The 26,856-nt window shown below is 47.5% G+C and overlaps 2 protein-coding genes across 2 annotated transcripts in view; one reads left to right on the top strand and one right to left on the bottom strand.

Annotated features, from left to right (window-relative positions):
- Positions 1-806: 806 nt before the first annotated feature.
- The window catches only part of LOC308286641 (glutamate receptor-interacting protein 2-like), a gene marked incomplete at both ends in the record, with an annotated part of 291,368 nt that continues 265,318 nt past the window's right edge, over positions 807-26,856 (bottom strand). The window contains 11 exons of the mRNA XM_080727732.1: positions 807-956; positions 2,433-2,579; positions 3,625-3,906; positions 4,297-4,467; positions 4,920-5,034; positions 5,966-6,146; positions 7,211-7,438; positions 8,513-8,652; positions 11,500-11,644; positions 25,967-26,112; positions 26,567-26,630. Of these exons, the coding sequence (XP_080583858.1) occupies positions 807-956; positions 2,433-2,579; positions 3,625-3,906; positions 4,297-4,467; positions 4,920-5,034; positions 5,966-6,146; positions 7,211-7,438; positions 8,513-8,652; positions 11,500-11,644; positions 25,967-26,112; positions 26,567-26,630 (1,769 nt within the window). The remainder of the gene's footprint in view (positions 957-2,432; positions 2,580-3,624; positions 3,907-4,296; positions 4,468-4,919; positions 5,035-5,965; positions 6,147-7,210; positions 7,439-8,512; positions 8,653-11,499; positions 11,645-25,966; positions 26,113-26,566; positions 26,631-26,856) is intronic.
- Positions 21,069-22,496, top strand: LOC308286360 (phosphatidylserine synthase 1-like; the record flags this gene model as incomplete). The annotated part of the gene is made up of 1 exon (XM_080727356.1): positions 21,069-22,496. The coding sequence occupies exon 1, from the start codon at positions 21,111-21,113 to the stop codon at positions 22,494-22,496; it is 1,386 nt and encodes a 461-aa protein (XP_080583482.1). The 5' UTR covers positions 21,069-21,110.

The raw sequence follows: 26,856 nt of genomic DNA, 5'->3' as shown, positions 1-26,856 counted from the left end.
TGCTGGGTTCTGCTGGGGAAACTGGACAACAGGGGCATTTCTGCCTAATAGACCCCATGGACAGTCTTTTTGGATCAATATAGGCTAAGTGGGAAAATGAGCCTAGAAGTGATTTAGGGAGGAGTTGTCCTTTAAGTTAAGACATAAGAGCTGGTACTTAAGACAATCAAAATAGAGCCAGAAGACAGATTTTCTTTTCTCTTTTTTTTCTTCTTTCTCTCTCTCTCTTCTTTTTTTTTTTTTACACAGCAGATATGGTCTGGAGATGCTGTTGCTGTCAGACAGAAACCTTGCATCTCCATAATGTTCAACCTTTCCATACATAAATGCTTCGTGAAAATGTGTGCAAGTCTTTGAATATTTCAAATCCTTCTAGGTTTTTTGAAAAACCTATGTTTCTGTGTCAGTGGTGCTCAAACCTTTTCATGTGTATGTGTGTGTGTGTGTGGGGGGGGGGGTTATGAATATTCAACCAATGGTATTAACAAGAGCTAATGTGACTAAATAATATTCCATTTCCTGAAAAGTAACAGTTTTTGGACAGGCAAGGTTTCCACCTGACAGCAACGGCATATTTTTTACAGTGTACTTATGGTCTGGAGATGCCGATATACAGTATTTTTTATACAGTATTTACAGTGTACGGATGCAAATGAAAGCCTTCTGCACGGTGAAACTAGAATCCTGAACCACCCTGACCTTGTAGAGAGTGTGTGTGTGTGTGTGTGTGTGTGTGTGTGTGTGTGTGCGTGTGTGTGTGCGTGCGTGCGTGCAAGTGTGTGTGTGTGTGTGTGTGCGTGCCTGTGTTACAGGTCTAGTGTGTGCTGTAGAATGTTGTTATTGTCCTCCGCCACCAGGGGGCTTCGGCTGATGACCAGCTCCAGTCTGTCTCCTGCCTCCGTTATGAGAGGAACGGCCAGACAACAGTCAAAGTCCCTGGTACGAACATGATTCACCTGGGGGGAGGGGGGGGAGAGGGAGAGAGAGGATCACACTGTCAGAGTAGAGGGTAGCACGGGTCTTCCAGGACCCGATTACCGAGACCCGAACCGAGAACCAAGCCGTTTCGGGTCTAAAATATTGACTTGTCCCTCAGGGCAGGGTAGGGTAGGGTCTAATTGCCACAGGTCCAGGGTAGGGTAGGGTCTAATTGCTTCGGGGGTCCATTCCGGGCATACCGAAATAATGCATTTACCCGTAAGGATCCAAGAGGACGCGAGTTTTAAAATATTGTGTGTTTACCCTTCAAATTTAAAATATATATTGTTTTTAATGAGACATGCATTGTAAAGGTGGTTGCACACTGCTGCGTTTTTCGGGCCGAATATCGGGGTGAATTTCGGAGCGCGTGAATAAAAAAATCAACCTCACGTTATGTCAGTCACGTTTGCACACTGCCGCCCGTTTCGCGCACCACTCTGTCCCTTGCTCTCTCTATCTCTCTCTCTCTCCTTGCCCTGAAAAACGCATTTCGCAAGGAAAAACGCAGCAGTGTGCAACCAACTTAAGTATGCTCCCAAATCCATTTTATCGTCTGTTCTCGCATATTGAATCAATTACCCGAGATCCGAACCGAGAACCGAGCCAGTTCGGGTCTAAAATATTGACTTGTCCCTCGGGGTAGGGTAGGGTCTAATTGCCACGGGTCCGTTCGGGTATCGGATCTCATATTCCCAATAATAGGCGGGTCCATTCGGGTCTGGGTACATTTCTCACGGGTCCATTTGGGTTCGGGTAGGTAAAATTGGACCCGTGCTACCCTCTATGTCAGAGCTCTTATGACACACATGGGCAACATACGGCCCGGGGGCCGGACCAGGCCCTTCGACCATCTCAATATGGCCCTAGAAGTCCTCAAGAAAAAACAAAATTACCCCCATAAAATCTACATCTTAACACATTTGTTGCAATCAATTAAATCTCTTTGAAGGTCCAAGATGCCATAGTCTCCATAGACTTCCATGTAATTCATAGTGCACGGATCATGCACTCCCATGCCTAGATCATGCACCACGTGTGTGCACGCTGTTCACAGCTTTCAAACAAAAGAATCCGCTTGGAAAACCGTTCAGGCATTCATGAGATATCAGCCATTATGTTTTTACATTATGTAAACAAACATGGCTGCCATTTTTGAAAGATGGGGTTTGTCATGGGGGTTAAACATGCAATTTCGCCTAGTAAATTCTTTGAGGTCCAAAAAACATTTTTGAAAAAACAAATGTTGATTCGGCCCAAACTCTGGAAACTCAGGGTTGGCATAGGTAAGGTACCTATAGAAACCCGGGAAACTCGGGGTTGGCACCAAGGCAGTATTATGTGTGTATTATGTGTGTGTGTGTGTGTGTGTGTGTGTGTGTGTGTGTGTGTGTGTGTGTGTGTGTGTGTGTGTGTGTGTGTGTGTGTGTGTGTGTGTGTGTGTGTGTGTGCACCTGTAAGATGCGGTCGTAGGGTTTGAGCCCCGCGCGGTGGGCGGGTCCGTCTGTTCTGAGCATGTTCACATAAACTCCTTTCTCCAAGAAGCCGTCGGACACACTGAACCCAAACTCCTCACTCTCTGTGTCCTTTATTACTGTTACCTAGAGAGAGAGAGAGAGAGAGAGAGAGAGAGAGAGAGAGAGAGACAGAGAGAGAGAGAGAGAGAGAGAGAGAGAGAGAGAGAGATAGAGAGATAGAGAGACAGAGAGAGAGAGAGAGAGAGAGAGAGAGAGAGACAGAGAGAGAGAGAGAGAGAGAGATTTTGTCATTTAGTCAGGGGTTTAAGGTGACAGACGCTCGGCTGACGCAGTGGTAAAGTGCCAGTAGGATATAACAGCAGTGACAACAGGGACGTGTGTGTACTGCACATAGAGTATGAAACATCTATCTCTTATCAGTGTAACGTGGACCAGAAACCCCTCTATACAGACATCTCAAGTCTCCCGGATGTTGCAGGAGTCTTCCGGAAATCAACGTCTCCTCCCAGACACCCGCGACAGGCACCGAATCCCCAGGAAATCCCGGCCGCTCACGCAAATGCCTGCATGTCTATGGACCGGATCAGCAACCCGTGATGCGTTCTGATTCGTCGTCGAACTGTCAATCTGGCAAATTAATGATTTGTCATTCGCTGTGGGAGATGTGGGCGTCTAAAAGTGACCAACCACTGGTCTCAGATGCAGAGACTGGGTTTGCATTAAGCGCGAAGGAAATAATCAGCTCATTACAGTAAACAGACAGGTTTTGACAGCTGCTTAAATGAAATAACAGTACTTTACAACTGTCGGTTCTTTTTAGCTGGACATACAACTGGACATATAGCTGCAGTGTGTCAGCCTGTGCGACGCTGTGTGTCTCAGTGTGAGTGACAGAACTTTCTCCCAAATAGGTAAGAAATACATCATGTTATAAATTAACCCGATTATATTAAGCCTAAAATGGTTCCGCCGCCGCGCAGAACCGTTTTTAACAGTTTTTAACAATTTTTAACCGTAGAAAAATTTGTAAAATCCGCGCACGTGCGCGAGAACGGGTGCACACGCGCTGCGCGCACGTGCACAGGGGACCTCCCGGAAATGCTGATCTCAAAGTTGGGATGTCTGTAATAACGACTGAATTGGAAGAAAGAAAAAACGGCAGACAGACCTTGTGCAGCTCCAGTGGTGTTGGAGACAGAATCTCCTGCATCTCCTCTTTGATGCGTCGAGATTCCCACGTCTTCTCTGATACTCGCAGAGACGCCTTGGGCTGAGGGGACCGCGCCTCCTGACGCAAGTGGGCCTCCTGGGGCAGGTGGGCCTCCTGTGTCAGGTGAGCCTCCTGGTGCAGGTAGGCTTCCTGACGCAGGTGGGCCTCCTGGTGCAGGTGAGCCTCCTGGTTCAGGTAGGCCTCCTGACGCAGGTGGGCCTCCTGGTGCAGGTGAGCCTCCTGGTGCAGGTGGGCCTCCTGACGCAGGTGGGCCTCCTGACGCAGGTGGGCCTCCTGACGCAGGAGGGCCTCCTGACGCAGGTGGGCTTCCTGAAACATGTGGGCCTCTGGGTGGTATCCTTTCGGGATAAAAAGCACAGCTCAATGTTCCTTTTTGTGATATGCAGGCACTGGGTTTGTGCAGTGGCCTCTAGTGGTTAGAAAGAATGTTCTGTACCAAGGCCACATGTTTCATCCCCACAACTGCTCTGCTCAATGCATACAAAGATACATAGAAAATCTATGAAAACGGATTTCCATAGTGGAGGAAATTATTATTATGTAAACATTTTTGTGGTGAAACGCAAAGGGCGGGAGAGTGGGATCCGTACCACGGTGGATGTTGTCCTCCTCGTGCAGGTGGGTCCCCTGGTGCAGGTGGGTCCCCTGGTGCAGGTGGGTACCCTGGAGGAGCATGGAGTTCCTCCGCTGGGGGCTCATGTTGCTGTGGCTCAGCTCTGGAGGAGGTTTAGAGACCCCGTCAACACCCAGCGTGATGGCTGTTCCTGTCATGATGGACGCCTGCACACATGCACACACATTTTACCACATATGTTCACTTTTGAAAAAAATAAAAAATAAAATAAGTAGTACCTATATGTATCACAAAACATTTAAGTTTACATAACATGTTATCTATGCCATGGTATGTAAACTAAATGCTGTGAGACACCTTTTTTTCTCCAAGGGTCCCAAACGGCTTTTCACATGCTTTTCTTTTTTCTTGTTTAGTATTTACATTAGATGGCACTCTTTGATAACATATGAGTCACCATTTCATTCTCTAACACCCCCAAAATAATTTGGCGACCCCCCTGGGGGTCCCGACCCACAGGTTGAGAACCACTGCTCTAACACACAGAGTACCAGGAGAATGTAACATTTATATGGGTAATTATAATAATAAAAATAATAATAGATTATCATAATCACACTGTTCAACTCATTGCTAACGTGCTAGCATGCTAACAGACCTCAATCTCACGGAGCAGCTCTGATTGGCCACACGTCTCCAGGTCTTCCAGGGCCTGACACCAGAAACTGTCCTCTGGGTCCAAAAGAACTCCATCTGGATGGTGGCTACCATACCTGCGGAAATACTGCGTTAAATGCTGTTTTTAATGGTATTCTGCCTTAGTCGGGGGCATTAAGGAGATAACATGGCCATTTCGCGCTATATTAGTCTAAAAGCGCCAAATTTTGCACAGATATATCCCAGGGCATACTCTAATGATTTAGCTAGGGCACCCGAGTCGGCGACCTTCGGGGTCGCCACAGCGGCCAAATCAAGTTGGGCTCCCATCGACTTTCTATGCAGGAGGAAAATACCCAGAAAAAACTTTTTTTTTTCTGGGTATTGAAGTAGGATGTGAGGGGTCTAACTAGGGGTTTGTCATGATGCTGAATCCATTGAAAGCATTTGTTTAACATTCCTTGGGCTACAAATGGCCCCAGAAAACGATGGTTTAGTGATGAAAAGTGATGAGTCATCACTTTTCATCAGTTTCATTTTCTGGGGCCACTTGTAGGCCAAGGAAGGTTTTTTGTGCAAAACAAATGCTTGCAATGGATTCAGCATCATGACAAACCCCTAGTTAGACCCCTCACATCCTATTTAAATAACCAGAAAAAAAAACAGTTTTTCTGGGTATTTTCCTCCTGTATAGAAAGTCGATGGGAGCCCAACTTGATATGGGCTCCCATCACGGACATCACCCGTCACGGACTTGGGCGCCCTAGCTAAATCATTGGAGCATGCCCTGGGCTACATCTGTGCAAAATGTGGCGCTTTTAGACTGATTAGCACGAAAAATCCCTAAGGCCTCCGACTACCTTGTGGTGTTCAATAAAAGTCTTATATCTTATCTTAATATCCTCCTGCTTAGGACTCTGCAGCATTCATTTTTCACCATTCCTTCTGCAATGACACAGAGCTACCAGTAGGGGCCACCAAAACAAAACTACGGGAATTAATGTTACACAGTATGGATTTAAGTAAAACATCCGAGTGTTCCCTCACCCAGGAGTTTTGCTGTCCCACTCGTCTTCGCTGAATCCTCCGTCGCTGAAGGGGTAGTTCTTTCTGCGGCCAGGAGGGGGCGTGGGACCACGCTGCTGCTGCTGCTGCTGCTTTGCACTGCGCCACTCATGCGGGTGCAAGGCGATGCCCGCTGCCGCACCCTGGTGGTGACTGTACGTACCTGCACAACAATCTCACTGTAAGGTCTGTGACGTGTACAACACACACACGCATGTTTGTATTACTGTACTCGTGAGGACAGAAACGATGGCAATTTTATGAATTCCCATTTTAAACTAAAAAAGCCTTAGTCATAAGAAAACATGAAAACCAAAGGGTGTGGATCAGATAGACAGGATAAAACTATTAATTGGGTGATGTCTTATTCAGACAGATTAATGCTTGTATTAGCAATAAATATGCCTTTACAAAACGTAAAGTTTAAATGAATGTAAATCAATCGTATCAAATAAATGCTCCCAGTGTGTAAGGATTTAAAGACAAAATATTACTTGACCATAAACATTGTCTATATATCAACTTATGCTATAATTACCCTTACAAGTACAGTATACGCACGCATGCACTACTAGGGCATTCACGAATAGTGATTTTTAGTATTCGAATTATTCAACCTCAAAGTATTCGAATAGTCGAATAATCGACAGGACTGGCCAAACTGTCAAATAAGAGGCGGACATTATGAAAATAGACGATTTACAAGCTCACAACGGCTCGCAGCGCGAGGCGTTGTGAGCATGTAGATCTGCTATTTTCACTATATCTATCTGCGGAACCGAGTCACATTAAATGTAATACCTACAATTCCAAGTGCTTGTCAGGGTGGGGGTCCCCAGTTCAAATATGTTTATTTTGGGGGTCACAGCCTAAAAAGGTTTGAGAAGCCCTGGTATAGAGCATTAACAAATTCATCCACCAGGGACATTGACAACTCATTCTTATGACTTACTATCCAGCCAAGCTTAATAAACTATATATTTTTTTGTAGAGAAAACGATAAAAAAAAGTTAAAAAAAGCGAATATTCGACTTCGGTGAACAACGTCGAATAGTGACTTTGATATTCAAATATTCGAACATTCGAATATTTGGTGAATGCCCTAGCACGCACCCACGCGCGCACACACACACACACACACACACACACACACACACACACACACACACACACACACACACACACACACACACACACACACACACACACACACACACACACACACACCCTGGCTTCCGTATCCCGCATCCAGTCCCGATCCGTCCCAGGATTCCATAGCAGAGTCCACGCTGGGCACGGTGATGCAATACAGTTCCGACATGTGATTGGTCCGCTGGCTGTCCGTCAAGTCCAGCTCCTCCTCCTCCTCCTCCTCCTCCTCTCCGGGGTCACTGAGGTCGTTCTCCGTGGCGTCGTCCCCCTCTGACTCCGCCCCCTGCCTCCTCTCCTCGCCGTCTGACACAATATTAATATTATTATAATCTTTAAGCCCTTTGCACACAGGACAGTTGCGTTTTTTCCGTTTGCTGCATGAATAAAACACATTGGATTTGGTGTGCAATGCTGTGCGGAATCGGCTCTGCGGATCCCAAAAGGAGTCATAAAAGGAGTGATGAGTTTTTTACCGCATGCGACAAGACGCACAAATCGAACTGGGTTCGATCGAGAAAAAGACGCACGGCCGCAGCCACTCGTTGCACGGCTAATTCAGATCCGGTGTGCATGAGGTCGTAGAGAATCTTTGTTTTCTTTTTAAAAAATGAAATTGTCCGTTTTATCCGTGCGGATAAATGCGCCTGTGTGCAAAGGGCTTTATTGTCCCCGAAGGGAAATTTGTATTCACAGTCTGTTCAAACAAGAAACAACACATAGCCAAATAACAACACAACCATATCACATAGACAAATCATCAGTACCCCACTGTACACAGAAAAAAAAAAACCCTCTTAGCGACGGGGGCGATAGTTTAGCAGATTGTTAAGTGCAGCAATGGCTGAGGGGACAAAACTCCTTTTAAACCGAACTTTGTGCCATGCCAAGGTTCTGTATCTTCGCCCAGATGGCATTAGGTCGAAGTGGCGATGCAGAGGATGGTCAGTGTCACTTGTTATTGAGAGTGCTAAGCGTGTGATGGCCTTATCGTTCATATCAGACAGTGTGGGTGTGGGAAGTCCAATGATCTTGGAAGCAATACGGGTAATACTGTAAAGTTTGTTTCTGTTTGGTGAAGAAACATGCAGAGCAGTACAACAGAACAGGTTGTATAATGCTTTTGTACAGTAATAACAGAAGATGGGGGGGCAACCCATCATGACATCATCATCATCAGGGGTGTCACGAGGGGGGGAGAAGTTGGACTGAGTTACTAGCAGTGGCGTCAGTTCAGATAAAGCTAAGGTATGGCAACATGACTGGTGTCTTGCACGTGTGTGAGACACCAGTCATGTTGCCATACCTTGCCATACCATATTTAAAATAACAAAAAAGGGGAAGGTTTTGGACATGAAAGAACGGATTGTTGTAACTCACTCTCAGTGTGCTTCTTGATCTTCAGGGTGACCGTCTCTCCGGCCATCTGCAGCAGGAGGATGGCTTCACTGAGCGGCTTCCCCTTCAGACTCACACTGTTGATGGCCAGGATCCTGTCCCCAACGTGGATGGCCCCCGTCCTGCGCACGCGCACGCACGCACACGCCCGCACGCACGCACGCACGCACACACGCACGCACGCAGGCCACGCAGCCACGCACGCATGCTCTCACGCAGGCCACGCAGCCACGCACGCACGCACGCAGGCCACGCACGCAGGCCACGCAGCCACGCACGCACGCAGGCCACGCACGCACGCACGCACGCACGCAGGCCACGCAGCCACGCACGCACGCAGGCCACGCAGCCACGCACGCACGCAGGCCACGCAGCCACGCACGCACGCAGGCCACGCACGCAGGCCACGCAGCCACGCACGCACGCAGGCCACGCAGCCACGCACGCACGCAGGCCACGCAGCCACGCACGCACGCAGGCCACGCACGCAGGCCACGCAGCCACGCACGCACGCAGGCCACGCAGCCACGCACGCACGCAGGCCACGCAGCCACGCACGCACGCAGGCCACGCAGCCACGCACGCACGCAGGCCACGCAGCCACGCACGCACGCAGGCCACGCACGCACGCACGCACGCACGCAGGCCACGCAGCCACGCACGCACGCAGGCCACGCAGCCACGCACGCACGCAGGCCACGCAGCCACGCACGCACGCAGGCCACGCACGCACGCAGGCCACGCAGCCACGCACGCACGCAGGCCACGCACGCACGCACGCACGCACGCAGGCCACGCAGCCACGCACGCACGCAGGCCACGCACGCACGCACGCACGCACGCAGGCCACGCAGCCACGCACGCACGCACGCACGCAGGCCACGCAGCCACGCACGCACGCACGCACGCAGGCCACGCAGCCACGCACGCACGCACGCACGCACGCACGCAGGCCACGCACGCACGCACGCACGCACGCACGCACGCACGCACGCACGCACGCACGCACGCACGCACGCAGGCCACGCACGCACGCACGCACGCACGCCACGCACGGGCCACGCACGCACGCACGCACGCACGCACGCACGCAGGCCACGCACGCAGGCCACGCAGGCCACGCAGCCACGCACGCACGCACGCACGCACGCACGCAGGCCACGCAGGCCACGCACGCACGCACGCACGCACGCAGGCCACGCAGCCACGCACGCACGCACGCACGCAGGCCACGCAGCCACGCACGCACGCACGCACGCACGCACGCACGCACGCAGGCCACGCACGCACGCACGCACGCACGCACGCACGCACGCACGCACGCACGCACGCAGGCCACGCACGCACGCACGCCACGCACGGGCCACGCACGCACGCACGCACGCACGCACGCACGCAGGCCACGCACGCAGGCCACGCAGGCCACGCAGCCACGCACGCACGCACGCACGCACGCACGCAGGCCACGCACGCACGCACGCACGCACGCAGGCCACGCAGGCCACGCAGCCACGCACGCACGCACGCACGCACGCACGCACGCACGCACGCACGCACGCACGCACACACACACACACACACACACACACACACACACACACACACACACACACACAGACACACACACACACACACACACACACACACACACACACACACACACACACACACACACACACACACACACACACAGGGGCATGCAGAGAATGTTAGAGAGGCAGGGGCTGACATTTCTAAAAAGGCTTTTTGGAACTACTAGTTTTGGTGTCTTTTTGGTGGACCTCCAAGCTCAGTGCGACGCGTTGTGTGCTTGGAGGTCTGCTATTTTCGGTGCATGATACCACACTGAACTGTACTGTAAACATAATCAAGTCAATACTGGAGATGTGGTGGACATTTTCGTCAAAATAAATGTTTTGCCACGCCCACGGACATACAATATGAGAAGACAATAATGTTACCAGAAACAAATAAAGAGATAGCCCTGAAAACCATAACAGATCTGTAACACTGAGTGCGTATACACTACGGGTCCATTTGTACACACTCAGCGTTATGGAGGTCCTTGCAAATAAAACATTTGAGAACCACTAGTAGGCCTACTGGTATTATATTTGTACACCACTGTATACAGGATGTGGATGACAGAGACATTTAAGTGAAATCCTGAAATACACAATAAAGAAACGATTATTGTCATCAACAATAGTTGCGACCATCAGGTCGCAGTTATTAACAAAACCTCAACCAGCTGTCTGTCAGTCTGTCACACGTCACACTTTTGCCCTGCTCATATCTCCGCAACAGTTGACCCGATCCATGCCAAATTTTGCACACACACTCCTTGCCTGCCAAACCATCAATTCTCACATGGCCCTCTTCTAGCGCCACCATGAGGCCGATTCTTGCAAAACACATTTTTGGACAGTGTAACAGTGTAACAGCCGATCTACAAGCACACAACACCTCGCATCGCGAGGTGCGACAGTCTTGTATGATGAAGCAGGGCTTTGCTTTACCAAAAGACGTACACATTTGAAACTTGGAGATACGAGGTTTCTGCCCGACAGTGACGATATTTTAGTGATTATGTTGCAAGGAAAACGTTGAGATAATAGCCATTTTGGTTAGAACTGACTGAAAATAACTTTGTACTTCAAGTTTAAAATGATACTAAATATTTTTTCAAGTGTACAAATAAATTCCAAATATTATCAAATGATCTCGCGGCAGTCGGCACCCCTGGACTGCCGTCGCGACACCCCAGGGTGCCCCGTCACCCACTTTGAAAACCCCTAGACTAGTAGGTAGGTACTAGTAGGTACTGTACTAGTAGGTACTGTACTAGTAGGTATAGGTACTGTACCTCTCTGTAAACTGTACTAGTAGGTACTAGTAGGTACTGTACTAGTAGGTACTGTGCGAGTAGGTATAGGTACTGTACTAGTAGGTACTAGTAGGTACTGTACCTCTCTGCCAGGCCTTTCTTGGTGAGTCCAGAGATGATGATGGGGTCGAAGGGTTCCTCTGTTCCAGAGATGGTGATTCCCAGGGGACCTCCGTACCTCTTCAGCTCTACTGTGTATATGATGCACCCTGATGTCTCCTGGTCATCTGTAACGTGCACGCACACACGCACGCACGCACGCACGCACGCACGCACACACGCACGCACACACACACACACACACACACACACACACACACACACACACACACACACACACACAGACACAGAGTAGAGTTTATTCAACTCTACTGTATAGGCCGGGGGTCTTCCATGTTTATCAGGTCAAGGACCCCTTAGCTGAGAGAGAGAGAGAGAGAGAGAGAGAGAGAGAGAGAGAGAGAGATAGAGAGATAGAGAGATAGAGAGAGATGAAGCAGGGACACCCACTACATGTACTGCATACAATTGTGTTACACAAAAAAGCCCAACGGCTTGTTTCCAAAATTACAATTGTATTACATGTATTTGGCCGCAGACCCCCATCTCAAAATATGTTGTTCCAAGGGACCCCCCAGAAGCAAATATATTTGAGTTACAAATTTAAAAAGATACATTCAAAGATTTGCAACAAAACAAAACAAAAAGCAGATCTACAAGCTCGCAGCGTGGCACTCAGTTTTTAATAGTTAAAGCACGAAATCAGTTAAAGTGGTTGAAGTGGTTCCAGTTCTTAAAGGAGGGGGAGCAGGAATCTTTCTTTATCTAAATAATGACGCATATCTCTCAAAGATCCCCTAAGGATGTCCAAATAAATTTAAAATAAATAAATACACAAAAGACATAGGCACATTTGAAGTTCTAATCAGTGTCTCCCTCTACACCCTGTACTTCCTTCGACTTCGGGACCACGCCTCTTCCGTGACGTGACGTTCCGTCACAGCTACTACAGTGCCTCGGCTCGTTTCAGTCAGTGAGACAGGCAGACAGACAGGCAGACAGACAGACAGACAGACAGACAGACAGACAGTCACCCCCCTCCCCCCCTCTGCCTGTTTCTGCAGGACTCTCTCCAGTCTGCACTGAGAGAGTGAACGATTAGTGAAATAATTGTTTAATGTTCTGATTGTGTGTACTTTAGCCTACTTCAGTAGTAGCAGAGAGATTGCCCACTGCGCGTCGCGTCCTAGGCGACTGTCCATGTCCATGCGAGAATGATATGAGAGTACTTTTACTTAAGTAAAATATGAGTATCTTTTCCACCATTGCCCACGGCCCCGTCACTCGCGTTTGTGAAGGAGCTTATAATAAATACTTTAGCCCTATTTTATACCTTGGCTGTTTGAAACTAGCCGATCTGCAAGCTCACAATTGTGAGCTTGTAGATTGGCCACTGCGCGTCGCGTCCTAGGCGACTGCATGCGTGCGAGAATGATATGAGAGTACTTTTACTTAAAGGGGACGTGACACGGCCAAAACAGCTAATTATGGCTATCAAATTAGCCAATTTTTTTAATGATGTCATGTACCCCCATGTTAAATGACCCAATCAAATTAATTTATTGTAGTTACTGTACTGAAAGTAGTACTTTCTGTACAGTAACCGAAATAAATTAATTTGATTGGGCTAATATGGGGGGAGGGGCGGAGTCGATTATCCATATCATTATCTTTTGAAACTGCCCCAAAAAAAGCTGTCCGAGGTGTCTTTCCGACTTTCTAAACCAACTTTAAAACTATCAGTTCTAGGGGTAAAAATGATATAACATTCGCTATAAAATCAGATATTCGCTATGGTTAGACCGATAAAAAAGTACATGTCTTCTTCAAAAAAGGTGTCAAAAAAGGTGTACGAGGGTCAACACGCTTCTCCCCGTCTATGCGACGGTTTTGTCGGCCATACCCTGCTGTCTCTTTCCCTAACCTGACTGGAGCACCCGGGACACCGGAGCAACAGTAGAACGAGGGACCAGCGATCTCCTCCTCCTCCTCCTCCGCAGAGGAGGTCCGCGGCTCATACACTCTGTGTGTGTGTAGCCTGTGTGTGTGTGTGCTTTCGCGCGCGTGTGTGTGTGTGTGTGTGTGTGTGTACACACACAATAGCTCTCGCAAATAGCCGTGCGGTGCAGCGCTAGCCACGCTACACGCTAACAACAAGGTTGTGCGCGGCACCGCACAACGGACGAAGTATACATTGCGCGGCACCGCACGACGGACGAAGTATACATTCACTACTAACTGATACGGCCCCGCCTCCTTTTCAGACTGTTTGAAGAAACACCACGTGACCTACTGTATCATAATGTTAATTTTCGGCCGGTGTCGCCACTCCTTTAAGTAAAATATGAGTATCTTTTCCAGTCCATTGCGAGCTCGCACGGCCCACGGCCCCGTCACTCGCGTTTGTGAAGGACCTTATAACTAATTCCAGTGGAATACATTTGTCTACCTTCTTTTGGGTGAGTTAATCCAATGTCGTGTCATTGTTTGGTCCAGATGTAGAGAACACATGAATGGAGAGGCAGGGGGAAAAACGGGAGGAAAAAAACAAACAAAAAAAACATCCACAGTCAAGCACCGAGGCAACTCCAGCATTTGGCCGAAACGAGCGCCCATCTCGGCTTGGTGTTTCTCAGTGCCTCGCAAGAGAACCGATAGCGAAGAGACACGCCCCCAGGCTAGTAAAATAGGTGCATGCTTCACTATATAATGGATACGGAAAAAACGGCTTATTGATTCTTATAAGAAATTGCAAGTGTATAGCATTCACGTTGTTGTGCATGTCAATTAAGAAAGTTATGAGTTCACTTTATTAGAAAGAGTGTAAAATACTGTAATTCCCAAGGCATGTTTCCCATTCTTTTCAATGGGATCACGTGATGTTGCTCTGCGCCCATACGTCATGATTTTGCTCGGCTATTCCCGAGTTCGTGGAGGAGGAGTTTTGAAAAAGTAGGACATTGGAATCTCCGTCTGAATACAACTCTGTAAACAGGCAAGACAACTATATGGTTGCATTGGCAAATATTTTCACAACTACCTAACAATTAAATTGGGACAAAGTAGATGTTATTCTGCTACCCTGTCTTGAAATGTGAAATGAAATCTACCAAAATGCATTACGGTTTTTGACTCCCTATAACAGCTATAAAAGCTTTAAAATAAAAATGTGAGCATATACCGGTAGTTTAAAGTTTCTCAGCCAAATCGCCAAACGTCGCCATTTTGAGGAGGCCCAGCCAGCCAGATCGCCAAACGTCGCCTTGCTGATGATTTTCTGATTTTTTTGGTATTTTTTTGACATTTTTAGAGCAAAAACTGACCTTTCTAGCTTCATTTCAGTCTAAAGAAACATATTACGATGGAAATGACATCATCGATGACGTAACCCGGAAGTCGTTCGGCCATAACATAGCATAGGCCTTTCCATAGCATTGAAAGCTGACGTTTTTCTTTTCAAACTTTACCATATTTAGACGGATTTTCATTCGGAAAAAAATGGCAGGCTGACAGAGTGGTCACTCAGGAGCAAAAACGAGTGTGCACGGCATGCGCACGACGTTCAGGGCGTGCGGGATCGCTCCCGTTCGGCGGACCGGGAGCCATAATGGCGGCTCCATAGGCGGCCATTATGGTCCACATGCTGTCCAGGCTTAGTCCAGACTGCAAGACCTAATCGTTGGGCACACTCTAGTGGTATAGTACGTGTACTACATTCTGCAATCATATTATCCCTGCTGGGTTAGGCTACTGATAACTTGGAAATTAATAATATTCCTGGCAGTATAGGCGCACAAGCATATTGTAAATGGCTGAGAGAGAGTTAAAAGGGAATACCACTCATTTTCAACATTGAACGATGTTATTAATACACCTTAACCTTAGAGTTGTTGTAAGAATAAGAAGAACTGGAGGATTAATTGTGGGGTTCTCTTTAAATACCTGATGCTACTGAGTTTTATTCAGATGTGTAATGTATTGTAAATGTTTTATTGATTGTGTGTTTGTTTAAACATTATCTTTGGCTCATGTTAATGTGTGTTTAACATGAGTCAAAGAAAGAAAGAAAGAAAGAAAGAAAGAATAAACATATTTGATACATCACTGATGTGTTGTGATAATATACCACACACACACACACACACACACACACACACACACACACACACACACACACACACACACACACACACACACACACACACACACACACACACACAGAGAGAGAGAGAGAGAGAGAGAACAGTACATACAGTGCACTACAGTGTTTACTGTTCTGTTTAGTGTTAAAAGTAGGCCAGCAGTTTAAACTCATCCAGAGACAAACAGTAGCGGAGCCAGTTCCCATGGTAACGTGTGTGTGTGTGTGTGTGTGTGTGTGTGTGTGTGTGTGTGTGTGTGTGTGTGTGTGTGTGTGTGTGTGTGTGTGTGTGTCAGAACAGTCTCATAATTATCTGTATCCGTGAACAAGAGTTGTAAGTAGACTCCAGACAATTAGTAGCCTACCAAACACTCTGTAAGTGTATATCAAATGATACTTCTACAGTGCAATTTGTAACCTTTATGGTCAGATCTGTAAGTCATATATTGGTCTACTTAGATGCCATATCATTTTCAGATGGGGGTCCACGGTAACCTAGTCTCGCGTAGCCAGACAACTATTCCACAATCTCCGACTGCTATATAGAGTCTGGAACGGCAGCTTCCCGAACGGCGAGTATCGGAAGTAACACAATAGCTCAGACAAAGTCATTCGAGCGGCCTATTCTTGTTATGGGTGTATAGTTTAAGAAAACTTTTGAAAACATCATGGAGGTAACACCAATAACACCAGAGAATGACGAAATAACACCCCCAGAGATATTGAAAGGAGACATATCGCTTCCAGTAGGACATGTTATTGCTACTGCACCAAGGGAGCGGTTGTGTCACATCCGCTTTATCTCGCACTCATCGTTTCTATTTCCGTTTGCCAGACTGTATGCTGGGAGCATTTGCCCAAATCGCGGAGGCAACAGTCTGGCCACGCGAGACTAACTGTAACCTGACTCTGCCAGATGGTGGCAGCATTGCGTAACATCCTGCAAACATCTGGGATCGCTGAAAGAGAGTTGATATCCCATAAAATCCCAGTCCGGACCAATCAGTGGCAGCTACGGGTGGGGCTCTATCAGCACTGTAGCGCTGAGACTGGCCTGTGCCTGTGATAGACAGGCAGCCCCATCCAATCATCACCCGCTAAATAGCTTGAAAAAATGGACACGCCTCCTAGAGCCGTTAGATGGACGCGAATCCAGATGGTGCAGCTTGCATAGCAATGCTGCCACCATCTGGCGAAGTCAGGTTAGGTCAACTGTCAAATAATTATCATTTTGATTTGGGCACCACTCATATACATAATATTTTTTCAGAAAACTGGATTTAGAAGACGTAATCTGCCTCAGGTGTCACTTCAACGCTGCATAATATTAACATTGTGTGTGGGTGTAATCATGACAGTCTAGCCACTTACCGGTAAACCTTCTTCCTTGGTTGACTGCATGGATCCACCAGGGCTCTGTACTAGTCTGGATGAATCTCGTTTCCAAATACTATGGCATCACGCAATGACATCACAACATTGTCATCACAACCAATGTACTGGTCTTTAAAGGTAAACGTCCAATAAACCAAATGCCATTCGACAACTATTCCAATAATTAAGCTCGTGTATAACAACATATCCTGTACGTCTATTGCACTAGTTCACAGTGGTGCTTCTGGTTGAAATGTTGCGCTGGACGATAGATCTGAAAGGAGGACCTAAAGGACTCTACCCTGCTGCTGTGGTAGTCGGACACAAGCTGTACTCATTTGGAGGAATCAACAACTACGACAGTGATCAGATTGAAGTGCACATCTTCAACACAGTGTCTTTGCGTTGGAGGAGGTTGCCCCCGGTGACAAATGGAAGCGGACAAAGTCCCATTGAGGTTCCCTCCGGGCGCGATGGCCACACAGCTGTGCTGGTAGAAGAAATTGTCTACATCTTGGGAGGTTATCCTTTCTGCAGTGTGCTTTATGCCTTTGATGTCGACACCCACTGCTGGTTCAAACCCAATGTTTCTGGGACTATTCCAGGAGCAAGGAGTGTCCACACAGCCTGTGTCCTGGAGAAGGTCATGTATGTGTATGGAGGACGCACGCAGCTGACTGGATTGACTAATGACATGTACAAGTTGGACACCACCATAATGGTCTGGTCTTTAATTAACACCAGAGGCATTCCACCACCTGCTTCAGCAGGTCACTCTGCCACCATCATCGGGACAAAGATGTTTGTATTTGGGGGCTGGGCGGGCCAGGGCTACGTATACAACCAGGTCACAGTGTTTGACACGGAGACAAAGTGCTGGCTGAACAAGCCTTCTGGACACCTTCTCCCAGAAGAACGTTCTTGTCATTCAGCCTTTGCCTACAATGGAGAGCTGTACGTATTTGGTGGCCTTAACGAAAACCAGCGCTTAAATGATCTGTGGAAATTCAGTCCAGAGACCTTTTCCTGGAAGCAGGTTGAGACCAAGGGGAAAGACCCCTGTAGGATGTCTGGGATGTGCTGTTGCATGGTGGGAGATCGTATTATCATCCATGGAGGATACAACGAAAACAACCTTGTTTCTGGTGACCTGTACATCCTGGACTTAAATCCCAGCCTGAAGACGTTATGCAAGCTAGCGGTCATCCAGCATGGTCTGGAGCTGTCTGAAATCCCACATGACATCAGGTGGGAACTGGCAACCATGAATACCAACAGTAACATGTGTCAACAGTAAATGACAGCGCCCACACACGCACACACACACACACACACATTTTCCCAGTGAAATGTTACGGAAGCAACCACGTGACTCGCCATTAATCTCAAGCGAGAAATGGGAGCGTGTCGCGAGATTTTCCTGCGAGAAATGGCAACAGGCTGACAAAAAACACAGACCGGGCTGACAAAGTGAGCGTTTTTAAAGTAGTGCTTCAACAAATCGCTTGGATTACCCCCGCCGCTATAAAAAAGTAAGAAACGGGTATAGGACCATTTCTTTTTGGATACAACGCTTGGTGACGGTAAGAGCGGTTGAAAACCTGATGAACCACCCCCGGCGACGCCTCATTTGGGCATGGAGTGACTAGGAACTACATCTCGGAGCGGGCATAGCCGTGGAGTGAGTGTGGTTCCGAAAGGAGCTAAGCCAAGCTGATTCAAGTAATTTACTGAGATAATATGTCAGTCCAATCATCAAACCTCAATTGTCTTCCAGTATGAAATTAAATTCTAACAAGACAATACAAAAGTCAATCACTATCATCGTATCTCCATATATGGCCATCTCCGTATATGGAGAGCAGCCATAGTTACACCTGGAATGTGTACGGACGGACGGACTGACGGACGGACGGACGGACGGACGGACGTGTACACTTCTTTACTGTCTATGGGTTTGCCGCTCTGACATCACGCTGTGATATCACACTAACAGGATCCCGTTTATGCCCATATATGGAGTTCCCTGATGTCATCAATATTAAGCCCATATCTAACAGGACTTCATATGGGAATGCCCATTCATGGCCAAGACAGCCCATATCTGCGTGGCTGGTTCTACAGACAGGGATCTCCATGTATGGGCATAGAAAGGGTATGATGTCAGATGTCATAGACATCATAGGACTTTCACATAACAAATAACTGAGTAAGCATGTTTGGGCTCTCACAGCATATCTCCATATAGAGTACATGGATCTCCATATATGGGTACCAGGGGTCTCCATATGTAGGTAACTGGTCCAATATACATCACTGGCCAGATGGCCAAGACATGGCGTGACCTCGCCATTTAGGGCGAGGTTGCTTGTTGCCCTGAGGTGTCTTACTAGTATACCAGTAAGACTCCCTAATCGGGAGATAAGCGACCGTTGGTCGCTTATCTCCACAAATATCACAACCTCCACCTCTCACGTCATACGGGCAGTTACACCTGGAATGTTGAATCTCCATATATGGAGATAACCTACGCATCACACAAAGTCTGACCTCACCAGCCCATACTTGGGCATGGACGACTTATATCTCCATATACGGAGATGGCCATATATGGAGATACGATGACATCACAGAGTCCACAGCTGATGATGTGGCGTGATGTCATACAATACACAAACAAGCCCTATATAAAGGGGCAATTCTCACCAGGGAAGAGAGCATTCCTCGACTCAGACCTTATCGCCAGGATCAACTAAGCTTATAGCTTATCATCACATCCAACCATCTTAAGATACTCAGCTAGTGGGGAATGCTCTCTTCCCTGGTGAGAATTGCCCCTTTATATAGGGTTTGTTTGTGTATTGTATGACGTCACGCCACATCATCAGCTGTGGACTCTGTGATGTCATCGTATCTCCATATATGGCCATCTCCGTATATGGAGATATAAGTCGTCCATGCCCAAGTATGGGCTGGTGAGGTCAGACTTTGTGTGATGCGTAGGTTATCTCCATATATGGAGATTCAACATTCCAGGTGTAACTATGGCTGCTCTCCATATACGGAGATGGCCATATATGAAGATACGATGACATCACAGAGTCAACAGGGATGTGTTGGTTATCTCCATATCTGGAGATTCAACCTTCAACGATTTTGACATCTTGTTACTAATCTGTCGGTAGATAATGCCGGTCTTATATAAGGGTCATTTGTGTACGGTGTGATGTCATACTGATGTCAGCAGTGTGATGTCATACTGATGCGGAGATATGAGCAGGGCAAAGGTGTGACGTGTGACGTGTGACCGACGGACGGACGGACGGTGGAGGTTTTGATACTAAACTGCGACCTACGGCCGCAATCAGGTCGCACTTGAAAATCAAAAAGTTAAATTTCTTTTTATATAATTGATACAAACTTCTAGCAGCTTATCTATCGTGACACGTCATCTTATCTTATCTCATATTGAAAATGAATTAAGGGAGGACCGGGCTGGCGCTCCCCGTTGTCACACACATGACTCAGCCATAACCATATAGTTCCCAATGCAGCTACGCCCAAATATGGAGTGTGTTGGGAAGGCATCCAGGCTCATTGGCTATGGGGACAGCCAATGAGGAGGAAAGTAACACGACAAAATGACGAAATGACAAAATGACTTGGTGACGGTCTGTGACCTGGTAAACATACACTTATTTTCAATTGTGAAACTAGCCTATCTGCAAACACACGTGTTCCCTGATGTCAATTTGATGACATCAGATACCTCCGTGCATTTTATGGGCATAAAAGGAACAGACAGACAGGCAATAGATGAAGAGGCATCCATGCTTTGTGAGACATTTGTGCAACAGAACCAATATAAGTAAGCAGCGCTACGGCAACAGGAGTTTGTTCTTTTATAGAACAAGTGTCGATTTGTGTACTTTCACCAATGAGGTTCTGTGTTTGGCGAGCGGCTCAACTCAAAACAAGATCAAAAGAAGGACATAAGCTAGCAGTGACGGTGCGTGTGTGACTCTGAGAGAGCTTCAGATTCCGACGCAGCGGGGATGGCGGTGTCCACCGTGTACAGCGGCTCCCGCACCCTGAGCAAAGACGACGTCAACTACAAGATGCACTTCAGGATGGTGAACGAGCAGGAGGTGGAGAACATCACGCTGGACTTCTTCTACAAGCCCCACACCATCTCGCTGCTGGCGTGCACCATGCTCGCCCTCATGTACTTTGCGTTCACGCGGGACGACGCCAGCGCGGACAACAACCTGCGGGTGTGTCTCGTCGTGTTCGTCTCCTTCTTCCTGGTCATCAGCGTCCTGGCGTTCCCCAACGGCCCGTTCACCAGGCCCCACCCGGCGATATGGCGTGTGGTCTTCGGCCTGAGCGTGCTCTACTTCCTCTTCTTGGTGTCCATCATCTTCCTCAACCTGACGCAGGTCAAGCTCCTCCTGTACTGGCTGGACCCTGGGCTGCGGAACGCCAAGCGGGAGGTGGACGTCATGGAGTACGCCACCAACTGCCACGAGATCACCTGGGCGAGGATCTGGAGCCACTTCGACGTCTTTGCCTTCAGCCACTTCTGGGGCTGGGTGCTGAAGGCGCTGCTCATCCGCAACTACAGCCTCTGCTGGACCATCAGCATCACCTGGGAGGTGACGGAGCTCTTCTTCATGCACCTGCTGCCCAACTTCGCCGAGTGCTGGTGGGACCAGCTGATCCTGGACGTGCTGCTGTGCAACGGCGTGGGCATCTGGCTGGGCATGACGCTCTGCCGCTGGCTGGAGATGAGGACCTACCACTGGGCGGGCATCATGGACATCCACAGCACCACGGGGAAGATCAAGAGGGCGGCGCTGCAGTTCACCCCGGCCAGCTGGACGTGCGTGCGCTGGTTCGACCAGTCGTCGTCCCGCCGCTTCGTGGGCATGTACGCGCTGATGATCGTCTGGATGCTCACGGAGCTGAACACCTTCTTCCTGAAGCACGTCTTCGTGTTCCCCGCCACGCACCCGCTCACCTGGTGTCGCATTCTGCTGCTGTTGGCCATCACGGCGCCCACGTTGAGGCAGTACTACGTGTACCTCACGGACGCCCAGTGCAAGAGGGTGGGAACGCAGTGCTGGGTGTTCGGGGCCATTGCCTTCCTGGAGGCCCTGGTGTGTGTGAAGTTTGCACAGGACCTCTTCTCTCAGACCCAGGTTCTCTCGGTGGTCCTGTGGCTGCTGTGTGTGGCCCTCATCACGTGCCTGTGCCTGGTGGGGATGGTGTGGTACGAGGAGCGCTACGGTCCGAGCAGAGAGGGGAAGAGGCTCTTGGAATGCGAGGACAGCGGTTGCGCGGAGTCCAGCGATGGCGCGGCGGAGGGCTTTAAAGGCGAGCTGGAGGCGGACGACCATGGCCTGGTGGTCAGGTTCAATATTCTGTATTCTTTACTTGGATCGGCTTCCACAAAGTGGTCGCTCGTCTTCCTGGCGGCGAGAGACCGTGTCGGAGTTGAGTAGAGGTCCTGACACACCGGGAGCGTGACTACAAGCTATGTTTTTTGAAGCGGTGAAAGCTGCTTCCAAGGTGTGGCTTTGTCTGTCCCATGTCTGTCCCCTACATGTCCCAGAATTGAGGATTGGTCAAGCTTCACATGACAATTTGACCCTCCAGACAAAATCATTCATTCATTCAGAATTCATGAAAATATAGAACTAAAGCACATAGAAAGTATAGATCTAGAAGATAGAATGTATAGATCTAGAACACAGGTTTCATAGCTCTAGAACACAGAACAAGAATTCATCGCTTCACTTCGAACCGAGGTTCGATTTTTATTTTTATGAAATGTTTTAATTTGATCCTTATGTTAAAATGTACTAATGGGTCAGTGCAGCGGGGATATAGTGAGATACAGAGATCAGACATAGCTTCTAGTAAAAAAAAAATCACACCCAATGTGAAGTGAGCGGTGGTTGTGCTTGTATAACGTCTTCAGAGTAGGATATAGGTCTAGGATGTAATTGGTGATGTAATACAGGCTACACACGCACACACATTGCTATGGCAAAACGCTGAGGAAAACGTGGCTACAGACACACGCACAGCCACTCTATGGAGCGGTTTACCACCACTCAAAAAAAAAAATATATATATATTTATATATATTACCGTATATATACCGTATATATATATATATATATATATATATATATATAACAAATATATATAACAAGTACATCATGTCACACTTGTCGTTTTCTTCGGAAATTGACATGAATTACCAAATATATATTATGTTACAGTACGTTTCTCTATCAAACCGTGACATATATGTACAGTATATAATATTACCACAGCAGAAAGTGATGCAAATGACCAAATGACCATGTCTATAGGGCCCGTCCAATGAGGAGAAAGTAATGTGAAATGACCAGGTGATGACTAGGTTACTAGGTGACTAGGTGACTAGGTGCTGGACCATTAACAGATCAGGTCTAGCGACCTGATGAAAAGAAACGTCTAGAAAAGTGTGCTCCTCGGAGCGCAGGTCTTTCAGCCAGGCCAGGTTGTCTAGAAGGGCATGCAAATTTCGGAAGGCAAAACTTCATAGCAAATTAGATTGGACACGTGCATATCTCCTTGTATGGGTCGTTTTGTCTGTGACATTAGTTATATCTCCACACATGGAGTTCCGTGCTCATACGGACACTCATACGGACATACGTAGGTACCGAAACACACAAAGCCAGACGTGGGAGCGGTTAGCAGCACTGCTCAAAAGAACTTTGATGACATGTCACAGTCTGTCATCTACTTCTAACTTAGTCTACTTCGTGTAAGTAAATAAAAAAATAAAAAATAAAAAAACAGTGCTGACTTCAGTCAACATATTAGTTTTGCTCTTAATTTGAAATCCCACGTTTTAGAGGAGCAGCAGTTTGGTGAGTAGTTAATTATGTCATTAACAGTGTTGGGCAATATTGGTAATAATTATATTAACTAGAAATACTGTTCCTACGAAACAGTGTGGGCTCGCTCGTGACTATATTCTGCGGTGCGCTAACTGTCATGTGAAGCTCAACCAATACACCAGCTTAACACCACTCCCAGATTTTCCACACCTCAATTGCACCTCATTGGCTAAGGGCCCTGCCTTTGTACTGTCTGCGACGGAACTCTATAAATAACGCAGATAACATAGTGTTCTCGCCTTTCAGCCGAGCCCACAATTATGACTTAATAATAATAATATTGTATTAATAATTAGTAAGAAATTAGTAATATAAACATTACACATATTAGTGACGAACCAGCATTCTCGGTGACGTCACCTTTATGCAGCTTCCTCATTGGCTAAAAGTTACTCCATAACGTTTTTGCAGCTTCCTCATTGGCTAAAAGTTACTCCATAAAGTTTTTGCAGCTTCCTCATTGGCTAAAAGTTACTCCATAAAGTCGGTTATGTCACCTTCATGCAGCAACCCCATTGACTTGAATGTGAAAATGCAAAAACAGCAACCATGTGCTCATGCGTGTGCGTGTACAAACACAGATCTGTGATTCTACCAAGTATGCCTTTAAGGTAGACTTAAAAATTCCACACAGAGCTAATGTGACACCAACTCAAAACCTCTGTCTCATCAAAGTCTCAACGAGGTTCAGTCACATTACTCTTACCAACATCAAATATCTCCACCATCTCCTGTAAAGTAAAATGTTATATACATTGTTGGTTAATAATGGATAAATATGTCATTGTTACTTCAACAATGTTACATACATTGTGGGTAATTGCTAATGAATATGCTATTGAAAATATTGGAAGGGGTCTTTGGGGGCCAAAAGGTTGGGATTATTGTTGTAAAGCGCGTAATCCCACAACTGGAGCTAGCCATGTTCTTTGCAGTTCTGTGTGTCTAGTACAGGGTTCCCCAATAGGCGGCCCGCGGGCCATTTGCGGCCCGTGGGGGGCTAGTAATAATGGTGGTATAAGAGCAGCAACAACACTAGTATATCATCGTTGTCGGTGGAAATCTCCTATCTCCAAATGTGTACATTCTTTCGCAAGTCATACAAGGCCGTCGCACAAAAGTAGTGAAAACAGCAGATCTACAAGCACACAACGTGCGAGGCGTTGTGTGCTTGTAGATCGGCTGTTTTCACTAGTTTAAATCATTTTTTAAATGATAAATGCAAAACGAACGGTTTTGGACAAACAAGATTTTCAACCGACAACGACGATATCTGAACTGTCGCTGGAGTAGCGGGAACGCCACCGTTGCCCCCTGTAACGTTGTGGCCCTCGGCTTGGTACCCTAGACATAATTCAATGTTGTGGCCCTCGGCTTGGTACCCTAGACATAATTCAATGTTGTGGCCCTCGGCTTGGTACCCTAGACATAATTCAATGTTGTGGCCCTCGGCTTGGTACCCTAGACATAATTCAATGCTGTGGCCCTCGGCTTGGTACCCTAGACATAATTCAATGTTGTGGCCCTCGGCTTGGTACCCTAGACATAATTCAATGTTGTGGCCCTTGGCTTGGTACCCTAGACATGATTCAATGTTGTGGCCCTTGGCTTGGTACCCTAGACATAATTCAATGTTGTGGCCCTCGGCTTGGTACCCTAGACATAATTCAATGTTGTGGCCCTCGGCTTGGTACCCTAGACATAATTCAATGTTGTGGCCCTTGGCTTGGTACCCTAGACATAATTCAATGTTGTGGCCCTTGGCTTGGTACCCTAGACATAATTCAATGTTGTGGCCCTTGGCTTGGTACCCTAGACATAATTCAATGTTGTGGCCCTCGGCTTGGTACCCTAGACATAATTCAATGTTGTGGCCCTCGGCTTGGTACCCTAGACATAATTCGGCCCTTGGGGAAAACTAATTGGGGAACCCTGGTCTAGTATTTAGATGTTTTTCTGCATGACTCTACTATGCCCCCCCCCCCCCCCCCCCCCCCCCCCAGACAGACACACACCTGAGTTGTCCTCATCTTTGCGTATCTTCAGTTTGACCAGCTCCTCACACTGCTGCAGGATGTGTTCTGCATCTTCTTTAGAGCAGTTGTCCAACCTGATGTTGTCTATGGTCAACAGCTTGTCACCTGGTTCCAATGTCCCCGTCCTGGAGAGAGAGAGAGAGAGAGAGAGAGAGAGAGAGAGAGAGAGAGAGAGAGAGAGAGGGAGGGAGGGAGGGAGGGAGGGAGGGAGGGAGAGAGAGAGATTTTATCGTCTAATCAGGCTTTTGGTAAGACCCTGGACAGATTTTCAGTTGCTTGATTCAACATTTAGATATTTGAAGTAAATGTTATCAGGCCCTCCAGGCCCAGGGCCTCTCCCCACACACACCCATTGTAACTCCAAACTCCATTTTAACCACGATAGATTCATTAAAAACACCCATTATTCTTTCTGGTGACTCATAATACCCTCCTAATACGTAATAATTTTGTCGAAAAAACACAGCCAGCTCACTTATTAAGATAGGAGGGTATTATGAGTCTCCAGAATAAATAATGGATATTAATTAATACCTAAAAGAATGATTAGATCAAAGGGGAGGGGAGAACAGAACGTACCTGTGAGCCACGCTAGCCTTCCTGATGTCTGAGATGATGAGAGGTTCCCCTGGTTTCTTATTGGCTGTGGAGGAACATGACATCATCATCAAGCCACACCCACAGCGACACCAGAGCGGAGGCTGAAGACAGTACTGACATGATGGGACTGTACCATCAGTGGTGTAAAAAGTACTCACATTTATTACTTAAGTAAAAGTATCAATACTGCAATATGGAAATACTCTGTTACAAGTAGAAGTCCAGAATTCAAAATGTACTTGAGTAAAAAAAATATGAAAGTGTTGGCA

This window comes from Nannobrachium achirus (genome assembly GCF_963921795.1).
Source record: "Nannobrachium achirus genome assembly, chromosome: 6".
NCBI classification, from domain to species: Eukaryota; Metazoa; Chordata; class Actinopteri; order Myctophiformes; family Myctophidae; genus Nannobrachium; species Nannobrachium achirus.
Note: the sequence above shows the minus strand (reverse complement) of the source record. Positions and strands in the feature narration are given on the sequence as shown.